We start from the raw sequence: 12949 nt of genomic DNA, 5'->3' as shown, positions 1-12949 counted from the left end.
CCTTTGGTCAGCGACTGCTTTACTCCGCAGGAGGTTGGGGGCCAGGGCTCCGCTGGGGCCAGGCTCCCCGCCAGCAGCGGGCAGGTGTGCTCAGCTCACGGAAGGGCAGGATAGCGCGGGGAGGGGGGCGTGGACACAGCTGATGTCCCTCAGGGACGGCAAGGGGACACGAGCGTGCTCCACGGAGACCGCGGGTCAGACGGGGTGAGTGTGTGTGCTCATGAGGTTAGCCCGGGCTGTTGTGCTGTGGGCGGCTTTGTCCCTGGCACGTTCTCCACTGTGTCTGGAGACTCCTGCACGTCCTGGGGGCTGCCCTAGGGGGGCACACGTGCCTGAGCCCCGCGGAAGGCCTGGGCGACGTGGTTGGTGACGCCGCCCTGCCCGTGAGGAGTGCACTTTCCAGCAGGAGTCGCGGGTGCCGGGAGCCCCGGCTGGGAGGCCCCCACTTGAGGTGAGGACCGCTTCCTGTGTGCCACCCCTCCCGCTCCGTGTGGCTCCTGCCGGGAGCTGAGTGAGTTGGAGATGGCTTCAAGGGACAGGTACAAAGACACTTGAGGAAGAAAGTCACAGTTCACCAGAAAATAGGGAAACGCAGTCAGCCTCATTCTCCTGAGCCGTGCGTGCCTTCCCCGCGAGCAGAGGCGGAAGAGCTGCCGTGGGCAGATCGTGGGGCTGGCGGTCCTGGGAGACGCCCGCTGTTGTGGGAATCGCAACCCCCCCTTGAGGTGTTTCCCCTTTATTTGCCAGGAGCCCGAAAACGTCCTCAGCCTTTACCTGCCGATTTCATCGGAGATGCTTATCTCGGGGATCTGATTCTCAGTGTGGGCCAATCCCTACGCGGTCTCGATGCTTAGCGGAGCATCCCTCGTCATGGGATGTGTTCAGGTGCTGTGAGCATCCCAGAGGAGGGCTGTGGCCAGCTAACCGGGGCGCACCAGCCCTCTAGCTGTTCTGCACCATTCTACAGCCTGGCTTCCAGTAGTGTCTATAAAATGGAAAATTCTCATTATAAATGTCAGATTTCAGCAGGATGCAGATTTATCTTTATGATGCATCTGTGGTCCTCGAAGAGCTGAGCAGAAGTGTGCGTGGAGAATTGGAGTGCCGTCACACTCGGGGGTCCTGCCTGTGCGGTAGGTGGTAGACGTGGCAGGTTCCCCCCTTACTCGAAACTCTGAGTTCCTCAGATTTTCTGTGACTGTGAATTCAAATAGCCGGAGGCTGATCATCATACCCCTTTGGGATCTGGATGTGCCCTGGGTACCTTTCCCGGGGACACGTTGTCCCCTGCAGCACCCCCTCCCTGGGCCCTGTGGTTCCAGAGGCTGGGATGCATGCGCTGTGCCCATGGCTTGGCGGTCTCCTGGTTAAGTCTGTTGGCTCCGGATGCAACGGCCCCTGCCTTCCCAGTTCCCAGTGCGCTTTCTACTTCCCGCTCAGGGTCATGGAAACCTCCCAGGACGAGAGGCGCTCTGGTCTCGGGTCCAGCAGCAGTGGCCGTTAGGATCCCACGTTGATGCCAGAGCTTCGGGACTGGAGTGTGGGCGAGGCTTGCTGTTATGTGGGGGGACTCCCACCCCCTCCTGGTTGTCAGCTGTCGGTTTTCTGGCAGGTGCCGAGTCGTTGGCTGTGCTGTGGGTTGGAGCCCTGGTTCGGCGCCACCTGTGCAGGAAGGCTGGGCAGCCGGCGGCACACATTCCTCAGCCACAGGCTTCTTAGTGTGGGATGGGGAGCAGCAGGGCAGTCGGTAAATCGGACGTCTGTCGTTTCGGAAGAGGTTTCTTGTTGGGCTATGACACAGTCATGACTTTGGAGCAGTTTCTCGGCGTGCGGTGGCCACGCCGGCTCTCCTGACTCCGGGTGACCTGTGCTGTTTGCAGCAGCCATGAGCTGGGATGCCTGACCAGTAGGAAGGGAAGAGTCCTGTATTTTAAAGGAGGTTGGTGCGTTCCTTTTGGGGAAACAGATCTCTTTTTATTAACAAATCAAAGAGCCACACAGTTGATCAGTTATCTTGAGCAGGACTGTTTCAGGAAAGAAGAGGACGCAGTCCCGTTTTGCTCTGACCTTGTGGGGCAGTCTGCAGACCGTGCGTCCGGATTCTGTCTGTGGTTGCCGCATGCCCTGCCTGGGATTATGTTCGGCCCAGCTGGGGTAGTTACAGTGTAAGCAGTTTCTCACTGCCTGTTTATGGTTCGTTTGCTGGCTGTAACAGAGAGGGAAGAGTGTGCTGAAATGTGTTAATTCCTGATTGATGGGCTGTCAGGGCTGGGCCAGGGCTGCAGAAATCCAGCTGTGGGGTTGGTTTGCCAGCCTGGCTCCCGGCGAGGCCCTGCCCGGGGGTGACCACAGACGGCCTTGCACAGGGACGTGTTGGAGCACGTGCAGCGGCAGTGACCGAAAGCCTCATCTTCCTCTCCGTGCGTGACACCCAGAAGCCGGGCTCTAGGGCGTGCTGCAGCCCAGGCCGGCTGTAAGGGGATCAGAGGAATCCCAGCTGGGATGTGCGTTAGCAGGAGTGCACGAGCGGACCGGGGGAGCTGACGTGCCTGTGTGATTTATCGAGGACCAGGAACGGACAATGAAAGCAACTTAGTCTTTTGTAAATGGCCCCGCCGGAATTACCTCGTTGGAGCTGTCAGGGAAAGCTGGCTTGTCCATCAGTTAGAGCAGCAAACTCTCCCAGTAACCACTACTTTAAGGTCCTGTATCATCTTGGCAATAAAGGTACTTGTGGTACGACTTCCCATAAATGAATTTCTTGGCTTTTTGCTGTGTTATTACTAGCAAAGTGTGCTGGCGTCTTACGCACACGACTCCCATTTCACTGTCCAGCCGGTGGGGCGCTGGGGCGGCCCGCTGGTTCGTGTTCAGCATGGGACTCTCCCCATGGGGCCCCGCTCCCTGCCAGACTGAGCCGTCGGGAGACTGGGCCGCGCTCTTCTGGGCTCCCACGGCCCCTGTCACATGCCTGGCCTGCTGTCCGGGCTCAGCGGAGCTCTGTGGCTTCTGAAGGGTTCTGACACCGTCTGTCAGGCTGGTTTTCCAGCCCGCCGAGCCTTTCCTTAGCAGAGCGCCTGTGTTCAGGGCTCCTCGTGGTTCAGAGGGCTCACGGTGGGTGTCTGGAGCTGACTGGTTACTGGGGAGCGGGGGTGCACCTCGTCACATGTGCTTGTGTTTGTTTCTAACTGACGCTGTTCTTGACCGTTCTCTCTGTTGAACCGACTTCCTTTTATAAATAACTTTTTTCAGATATTTTCCTCATTTTCAGTGGCTCACTTACATATTTTTCTTGTTGCATGATATTTTTCTGCAGAATTTTTGGTATTAATCCTTGGCCTGAAATATGTTGCAAATGTTTCTTCAATCTGTTTTACTTTCTAATTTTTTTTTGCCTTTAAACCATTTTAGATCTGTATATGGTGACGTGGCCCAACATTGCCTTTCGTGCTGGGCTTCCCCCCGGGAGAGTTTTGCTGCCCGTGCACACGAGCGGAGTCCAGCGTCCCTGGGGTTGCACTGCGGTCTGGCCGTCGTCCTCTCCTTAGGTGGGGTGTCTGCTCACACAACTGGGAGACATTTCGGCACGGGGGAGCCCTCTCCATGCAGCCCGTGATCCCCTGCTCGAGGTCATGCACCCGGGGTTTCGGGAATGAGCTGTCTCTTGGTGCTCGTCTTTCTCTCCATTTGGCTGCGTTATTAATGGTTTAAGTGAGGGAGCATTTGCTGATTGATTTAAAGACCCGTTCATCCTTCGAGGAATTATTTTGGACTTAATTCGGTAAAGGGAGTAGATCAGTTTAATGGGTTGATTTATGATCAGTTTGCGAGTTCACATGACCGTGACTCACGCAAGCGGACTGTGTTCGCGGGTCTGCCGCCTGCCTGCGGGAGGAGGGCGTCTCTGCAGAGCGTCCGGCCTTCGGAGAGAAGCACGTAGCTGTGGGCCTCCTCCATCCTCGTGAACAAACAGCGAGGGCCTAAATCCGTCCGTGCGGTGACTCTTCGTGAAGGGAGGCTTTCGTCCCGTGCCCTGGCGCGAGGTTCCCAGCCGCACGGTGTCTCCAGAGGCCCTTGCAGGCTCCAGGGACACGCGTGTCCCGCGAAGGCCGGCGGGGCACGGGAGGCGCACGGGCACCAGGTGCAGCCTGCTGCGGTGGGACGCTGGGCGCACGTGGGCATTGGGCTTCGCCGAGAAACGGCACGCGAGCTCCACGACCATCAGAGCCTTCCAGGGGGCTCTGGTTAAAGACCAGTTTTGCCTTCTTTTCAGAGAGTGCCGGGCTTGCGCAGCAGGGCGGTGGGCAGAGCCCACTGCTCGTGTGGGACGCTGTTTGCGGGGTGGCGCCTTCGGTTTGGGCGGACTCCTGCTGATGGGGTGTTGGTGACATCGCCATCAGTAGACGCACGTTGCACTTGACGTGTTTTCTTAACGTTTAGCACTACTTTGGGTGTTTGTCTTAACTGGAGAAATTGGGATTAAATTCTTTCCATTCTTCAGGGAGTAGCTTGGCATCCCGTTCCCCGCGTTCTGGCTGCAGCTGTGCCTGTATTTCCTCGTCCTTCCCAGACCGTGAGCTCCCGGCTGGCCGCTCACGCCCTTGCTCGCCACGCGGTCACCGAGGCCCTGCTGTGGCCGGGTCGTGGAGAGGGTGGCGGCTGTGGTTCTTACCGTGTCCTACAGGGGCCAGTGGGCGTGAGGATGCCGTATGCAGAGTGGGGAGGGGTGCGGCCGGCGACCCCAGTGCAGGAAATGCCGAGGGTGAGCATGCTGGGCGCCACCAGCTGTCCTTGGCCGCGGGTGGTCCGGTGACTGCCATTTCATGGTGTGGCGCTGATGTGTCCTCTCTCAGGCTTTCCTCACTGGAGGGGCGTCAGCGGCGGGGCGGGGACTCTCCCTTCTGCCTCAGTAGCCGATGCGGTCTGTGGGCTGTGCTTGGGAGCATCTCCCCCCCACCCCACCTCCGTTTGTTTCCACAGCGTTGTCCCAGATGGGGACATCTGCACCTCGGCTTGCAGACACCAGTGTGGGGGAGTTACTCGGATGGGCACACGTCTCCAGGGGCTCCCCCTTTCCTCCAGAAGGAAGCCCAGCTCAGGAGCTCAGCGCCTGTGGCTGCGGTGTCATGGTCCTCATGAGCTGTCCCTGCCTGGGTCATGGGGACGTCCTGCAGGCTTACTGGCTCTGGGCTCTGCGGCCTCCTCCCCGGCCTCCATGTCCCCTCATGCCCTGTGCTTGATGCTGCCACTTTCTAGGGCTCAGCCCCAAAGCCTCCCAAGGCCACCCTCTCCAGGGGCGGGGCCTCTGCTCTTCTGCACCTGCCATGCTGCCCCCGTCCCTTGTCACACCACTCACTCGCCACGTGGCCAGCTCTTTATTGACATCGCTGTGTACGTCAGTCTGGTCAAGCAACACCGTGAGCAAGGCCAGTAAACGGGGCGTGAGTGCATCGGAGCGGGTCGGCGAGTGAGCGCGGGCAGCCCTTCCTCTGGGCTTCGTGGTGGCTGTTCCGTGTCCACCTCTCCCCCGGCCGGTTTCTGACACACGGAAGTACTCGATCCACGTTCGTAGAGTCAGTCAGTATTTCAGCCAGTAGCATCTCAGTTACAAAAACTCCGACTCCCAGCATTAATGAACATCAGAGATCCAGTGAAGCCAAAAGAGTGTTGTGAAATTCAGACTTTTTTCTCTTACAAAAATGACATTACAGAAAGGAGGATCATTAAAGAAACAGACTTTCCCTTCCCCCTGTCCCTCAGTACCACACGGGGTCTGTGGTTGGTGCTCCCCAGGAGCTGTTGGGGGCTCTCCTGGGCCTGGAGTCAGGTCGCACGGTGCTCCTCCAGAGAGAGGAACAGCTGCCCCGTCTGTGCCGTCCCCGGCTTGCGGTTTGCACGAGGTGGGGGACCCCCGATTGCGGGTGTGCTTGGGGTGGAGGTGGACGAGACCAGAGTGGCGCTGCTGGGTTCTCGTTGTTTGGGGTCCGCTGCGGGCTGGGAGACGGGTAGTTGGGTGTGGCCGCGTCATGCCATCTTGCCTGGCCCATAGCGAGGGCATCGGCCTTGGTTTGTCCTTGACTTGTGGCCGTCACGTGCTGGTGTCCCCTCGTCCACTGACCGTGTGTCCGTGTCTGTGGGCTGCAGGTTCGTAGCCGCATGCCAGAATTGGGAACTCTGACGGTGGTTAGTTTGTAACCTTGAGCTGGACGTTATTTATATTAACATTAAACATTCACCCGCTGAGCCAACTTGATGATGACCTTACTTGTTCTTGTTGAGCCGGGGAGTTTTGTGAATTGATGGTCTTAGTGGCATCCCTCTCTTACCGAAGCGGGACTTTTCCCTTTGCCTTGGAACCCAAATCTGTGTAATTAAGTGCTAAAACCTCCATCACCGAAGTGTCAGGCTTTCAAATTTAAAACTCCCAAGTTGGGCAATGCAGAAGATTAGACCGTGGCGTGATTCCAGCTGGCTTACGAAGGAGAGAATGTTTTTGATTACCAGTTAAGCTCCTGATTACGTGAAGAGGTTCATTGCAGGGTTTGTGTGATGCGGGTGATGAACGTGGTTGTGACAGCCGTGGCAGGCTTCCCTCCCTGACCTGTGCGGCTCACCCGCAGGTGCCGCTCTCCCCGTGCCTCGAGCCTGGCGAGGCCCCATCTACCCTTACCACACTGATCCCGCATCACACGCTCTGCTTAAATTTGAGGTTTTTCTCCCTTTCTGATTTCCAAAGCTTCCCATTTGGTTTGCAGTGAGGCAGAGCCCGGCCACGTGCCAGGCCTCTTTACGTTCCAGCACATCCTGGCCCTTATGGGATCCCGTGGCCGTTCCTGGGGCCCATGGCAGGGTCTCGCTGAAGCGGGCCGGTGTTGTCCTGCAGGGGAGACCCAAAGCTTGGGGGAGCTTGTGGTACTGACGGGCTCTCTTGCCCACCACGTGTTTTATGACTGTGGGAGTGTTTTCACCCATGAGGCTGTGCTCTTCTGGGGTTGTGGCGGCTCTTGCCTCCCCTCCCTACAGAGTCAGAGGCCTTCATGCTGCCACATCTCCACGAGACTGGGAGGCCAGCGTTGCCAGCTGGACTCCACTCACCACCAGGCGCGGCTGCTTCCTGGCCCACGACCCTCCTGCGGGTCCTTTGAGTGTCAGCTGGGCTGCTTCCCTCTGAGAGCTGTCTCGGGTGTGGTGGGCCCTGGCACCCGAGGACGCGCCCTGTCCATCCGTGGTGGCGGGTGACGTGCTGTCTGGCGAGCAGCCTCGTCACGCGATGGACTTGGCCTTGAGCCCATCAACCTGCTTCTTCTCTACCCAGCACTGACCCTGCCGGTTTTCTGGATGTGGAAACGTGGACAAGAAATTTCTGGTCTTTGTCTATATAAGATAGCTTTTTGGATACAGCAGAGTAGAGGTTGTATCCCCGTGTGGTTTTTCCTTATGTGACTGAATGTTCTCCATGCTTTTTATTTTATTTTTTTAAAGATTTCATTTATTTATCTGACAGACAAAGATCACAAGCAGGCAGAGAGAGGGGGTGGGGAAGCAGGCTCCCCACCGAGCAGAGAGCCCGACGCAGGGCTCGATCCCAGGATCCTGATATCATGACCTGAGCCGAAGGCAGAGGCCCAACCCACTGAGCCATCCAGGTGCCCCTGTCCTCTGTGCTTTTATTGGTTCCTTTTATCTACCTGTCCTTCCGCCGACCACGTGCCCACCAGGCTGCTGGCCTAGTCACCTCTCTGGGTGGGCTTCTTGTGTGGTGCCGTTCACCTGGGCGTGCTGACCCGGCCCTGGATGGCAGCTGTCCCTACCCCAGTTGCCCTGACCCCCCGTGCCCCACGAGCTTCTCAGAGCACTTCGAAGGGCCCCACCGCCCTTGGGAACTTTTTCTCTCAGGCCATCTGTGGGAAGGTAGACCTCAGTGAAAGGATGTCAGCGGTGTAAGCAGTATGTTTTTCCATGTTGCAAAAGTCGTAACTGTTACTGCTGAAAACACGTGTTCTCTTTTTGCTCTTTGCCTTTCTACAAAATGGGAAGAGTTGTACTTACTGCCGCCCTGATGTTTTTTCCCGGGGCAGCACCGTCCTGTTGCTGGCGTCGCTCTGAGCAGTGCTCGGTGTACAGACAGGTGAGGCTTGGAGTTCGTGATATAAATGGTGTCGTTGATAAGGATGGGATTATTTTACAAACTGCTTTTTCAACAATAATATGGCAGCATAACATTTTCAAAGAATTTATTTAAATCACTCCCTGAAGCCGTTTCGTGGTTTGAGAAGGCAAGTGAGATATCTTATAAATTAAATGGCTGTTTCTACCTCCTGTGCTGGCATATGCGCTTGTGACCCCCTTGAGACAGCGGGTCACCTGTCCGGGGCCGGGCCGTGCTTCTCTGCGCCCCTGTGCGCGTGTTTGTCTCCTGGTCACTCTGTCTGGGGACCAGGGTTCCCAGCTTTCTCAGCCTGGTGTCCCCAGCGTGCAGGGCTGGGCCCTGATCGGTGGCGCTGCGGGCAGCACGGAGAGCAGGCTGGGGCTGTTCTCCGATGGTGGTGCGTGCATGGTGCTGGTGTTTGTGCTGACGGGGGAGAGTGGGACGTGGAATCCAGCCCCAATTTCAAAAGCAACAGGTTGGCTTAAATTCCATCATTGGGGACCATGTGTTTGGTACCAGTGCCACGTTCGCGGGCCCGTGGTAGCTTCCCTATGTTGGCTTCCGGGGCTTCTTAGTCCTGCCTGGCTGGGAGAAGGCCGTGCATGCGGTGTTGGGGACTGTGATGCATGGGTGTCCTGTGCAGCCTCCCGCTCCTCTGCCAGCCGGCAGCCTCGAGCAGCTTGTGGAGCATCTGCTTGTGGGGGTCAGAATTAGCTACTGCACAGCCCCGTGGCCCGGAGGGGTTGGCCCTGAGAGCCCCAGCTCTTGCCCTGGCCCCGGCCCTGCAGCTGCCGACCACAGGGCTCCTCAGGCCCAGGGCTTCCCTGGTGGCTCTCCACTTAGGTTCCTGCCCTGCCTGATCCCTCTCCTCGCCTCCGGGATGTGGAGGCAGCATGCCCTGGTGGGAGGCGCATGTTCCCTTTGGATTCGGTGGGCCTTGAGTTGTAGCCCGTCACGACTGTTGGCCATTTCAGGGTATGCCTCTGAGGACCCCCTCCCCACAGCGTCGCGTCTCCTGGGCCTGGTGGCAGATGGTGCAGGAAGTTAGCCTCTGATCGATGGGTTCCGTGCTGAACATGCTGATTCTGCTGTTGGTTTGGTCTGGGCTGTGTCTCCAGGAACCACTGGAGCCCCGTTTCCCGTGGGGACCCCCCAGGAGGACCCTGTAGCAACTGCGCCAACCTTGGGGTGTTCTTTTTTCAGCTCTGACCCTGTGCCCATGATGCAGGCCTTCCAGAGTGGTCTGTGCTGCCCTCTGCACCTTCTCCCGTGTCGGCAGATGTTTTCTCCGGGAGGACGGATATTTATCTCGTTCGGACAATAAGGGTCATCCTGATTCTCTCGGCCTTTTGGAAGACAGATTGGCATAGGAGTTCTCTGAGTTAAATGCCATCACTTCATTACGTTGAAGAGTGACAAATGGCCCGCTGTGAGAGGGGACACCGGAAAGAGGCTGCCCAGCTGACCTTTCCTGGCATGAGGCAGTAAGCCAGCTCAGCAGAGCGAGAAACCTCTCCGAGGCCTGTGTCCTGTGCTCCTGCACTGGGGAGCCCACTGCCTCTGCGAGCTGGGGAGGAGCTGGAGGCCCGGGCAGGCTCTGTTGCACCAGCTGAGGCAACTTCTTGGTGCTTTGAAGGCCGTGGAAACAGAAAATGTGTCGATGGCAAGCTTGTCAAGAGGAGTCCTTTCCCGGAGACGGGGGATAAAATCAGAGCTGCCCCAGGGCGAGGGGATGTGGACCTGAGTCCGCCGGAGCCCAAGGAGGCCGCTCATGCTCCTGCCCACCAGCCTGCTCTTGCAGCAGGACGGCGCCACGCCAGGTGGCCCTCGCGTGCTCGGCCTGAGCCCGGGGAGGCCGTGTTTCCTCCTCTGTAGATGGGTGGAGTTGGTGCCTGCCGCCTCGGCTGCCCCAGGACCTCGGAGCCGGCATTCATGCAGGCCACAGTGGGGCTTCGTTGGAGGCCAGACGTTGGCCTCCTGGGACAGCCGAGTTCTGAGGCCGGGCCCCTTGCCGGGCTGTGGCCGGGGGGCAGAGCTGTGCCCGGCTGTGGGAGGGAGAGCCCACAGACCACAGAGCAGCTGGGACGGGGCATGGGACCGCGGCGGGCTCCGACTAAGAGACTGAGAGGAGGGTGCTCAGAGCCAGGCAGGCCAGCCTGGGGATGCTCTTCATCACAGTCCCGCCTCAGAGGGAGGGGCTCTGAGCTTCTGGAAGGGCCTGCCTCTTACTGGTCTCTCTGTGCCCAAGGCCCAGGAGCCACCACGTGGGGAGCACCTGCTGCGGCTGTCACGTTGCCCCAGTGAGGGGACAGCCTGGTGTCCCACAAGGGACAAGTCGTAGGCACTGTGGCCCATCCATATGTCAGAATGTTCTTCTGCTGTGGAAAGAACTGAGGTGCCGGTCCTGGCTGGGCCAGGATGGCCCTCGGGGCACGGTGCTGAGTGAGAGGAAGCAGACACGAAGGCTGTGTCCTGTCCTATCACGTGGAATGTCCAGATCGGGCAGCTCCACGGAGGCAGAGCACAGAGGGGCGGCTGCCAGGGGCTGGGGGATGGGGAGTGTCTGCTGGCTTGGGGTGGTGAGAATGTTCTGGAATTATGTGGCAGTAATGGTCATCCAACTCCGTGAGTATACTAAAGCCCACTGAATTGCGTGCTGTAAAAAGGTGAATTTTATGGTATGTGAACTGCATCTCAATCAGATACATCCCTGGAACGAAACCAGAACACAGAAGTGCTTGTCGAATGAGTGGGGGAGTGAAGGAGGGAGTGGGAGTGGAGTGACTTGCCCGGCCTCCGCCCCACGGAGGGCTCCCGCGTGCCCCAGGGACGTGCCGTGCCGGGACTGAGAGCAGCGCGGGCTGGGGTGGGTCCCCGTGGCTGTGGCTGGGCCGGTTGCGGGACTCGCCCGGCCTGTTGTCAGCGTCAGGGTGTCTGTTGTGGACCGGGAGCGAGTGGAGTGGAAGGGCTTCACCGTGGCTGTGGCGTGAGGCGAGGCTGTGTTGGGCCGCCCCTCCGGAGGGTCTGCGGCCTGGCCACGCCACCACGGGCTGCCCTGGGGGCCGCGCTTGCTGTGTTCTCCGCACCTGTGTCGGGGGCGCGGTGGTGGGGACAGCAGACGTGAGACGGGGTTCATGAGCGAGGACATCGAGCCGTGGGGAGCGGAGCCCGGCCCCTCCTCGTTCCTCGCTGCTCAGCAGGCGGGAGCCGACGTGTTCGCCGAGTCCTCGTCGGCCGACTCACACCTTCCCAGATGTGCTCTCGCAGAAGTGTTTCTTCTCGGGAACGTTTTCCTTGCAGAGGCCCTGCATATTTGCAAAATAAAACACAGGTAAATACAAGGAAAAAAGAGTAGACACAAGTTTTAAAACATTTGTGAGTGTTGTGCTGGATGAGAGCGGCTTTTGTAAGGACCTAAAATTGTTTGTTCAGACGTCTGATAGGCCGTTTCAATTAAGTGTCTGTTTTGCGTTTTAAAAGGTTTGATTTTGTTCTCTCCTGGGTTTTTTATACTCGAAGAAAGTGACCGTTCAGAGCCCTGCGGCCTCTTCCTTTTCTTCGGGCTCCTGCCTCCGTGGGGGCCCGCCTGCGGCCGCGGGGTCTCTACCACGTGTGCTTTTGGAAGCCCTCACCTAGGGAACCAGTGTCAAGAGACATTATTGTCTGATGAATATGGGACCACATGAGAAGCAGAATTTTAAAAAACTTGTGAAAAAACCTCTCAGGTCTCTGTTAGGAATAAGTAACGTATTTTGGTGCTCTCTTGTCAGGAGATGAAATGCCCGAGATGCAATAATTAGAATATATTAATTATGCTAATTAATTGAAGAGGACTTAGAATATTAATTATCTGCAACTAATTAGGTATTAAAATGGAGAACCATTAAGTGCTGGGGTGGGAGCCTAGGAGCCATGTAGTTTGAGCGAGAAAAATGGGCTGCAGCGTGACCTTGCCTGCCGCATGACCTTGCCCTCAGCGTGACCCTGCCCCGCCCTCTGCCGGCCCCGCCCCGCCCCGCCCCGCCCCGCCCCTGGAGCGTCCTGTGGGTTAACCGCCTGCTGTCTCTTGCATGCTCCCCGGCGCGCAGAGGAGGAGGAGGTGGACGCCGCCGACGTCTCCCGCGTGCCCGCAGACGTGCTGCGTAACGTCGAGGCCGACACGTACTGGTGCATGAGCAAGCTGCTGGACGGTATTCAGGTGAGCCCTGCGCGGACGCCGCTCCGTAGCCGAAACCAGGTCATGGGCGCGGGAACCCCGGGCCTGACGCGTGCGCCTGCCTCTGTGCCCCGCTCGGCCACCGTCCCTTTCTGTGCTGGACGCTGCCTCCTCCACGGGGTCCGGGACGTACCGCGCGTGTGCGTGCCCGCACACCCGTGCGCGTGCCCGCACACCCGTGCGCGTGCCCGCACACCCGTGCGCGTGCCCGCACACCCGTGCGCGTGCCCGCACACCCGTGCGCGTGCCCGCACACCCGTGCGCGTGCCCGCACACCCGTGCGCGTGCCCGCACACCCCTGCGCCTGCAGACGGCTGTGGTGTCCTGAGGGTTCCAGCAGTGGAGCTCCCCTCCCCCGCACAGTCTGACCTGCACACGCTCCGAGCTCCCCAGCTCTGCTCCTGGCGTCGCCCGGTGGTACCAGCACCACGTGGGTTGTCGCCGGTGAGCCGCGGTGATCCTTGGCCGTGCCCGGTGAGCTGCATTCAGGGCAGCTCGTCCCTTCCAGGGCGTCGGAGTTAGGGCCTCAGAGCCTCACCTGTCACCCGGGCCCGTGAGCAGCTGGACCCACGGTCTGTGCTGGC

General features: G+C 58.9%; 1 protein-coding gene across 3 annotated transcripts in view; it reads left to right on the top strand.

Moving 5' to 3' along the window:
• TBC1D22A (TBC1 domain family member 22A) overlaps window positions 1–12949 on the top strand; it is a 290784-nt gene that overhangs the window by 149962 nt on the left and 127873 nt on the right. For all 3 annotated transcript variants that reach the window (XM_044226642.1, XM_044226644.1, XM_044226643.1), the window contains exon 9: window positions 12238–12347. In XM_044226642.1, coding sequence (XP_044082577.1) covers window positions 12238–12347 — 110 coding nt within the window. The remainder of the gene's footprint in view (window positions 1–12237; window positions 12348–12949) is intronic.

Source organism: Neovison vison, chromosome 12 (assembly GCF_020171115.1).
Source record: "Neovison vison isolate M4711 chromosome 12, ASM_NN_V1, whole genome shotgun sequence".
In the NCBI taxonomy this organism is placed as follows: Eukaryota; Metazoa; Chordata; class Mammalia; order Carnivora; family Mustelidae; genus Neogale; species Neogale vison.
The sequence above is the reverse complement of the archived record's forward strand: the minus strand, read 5'-3'. Positions and strand labels throughout refer to the sequence as shown.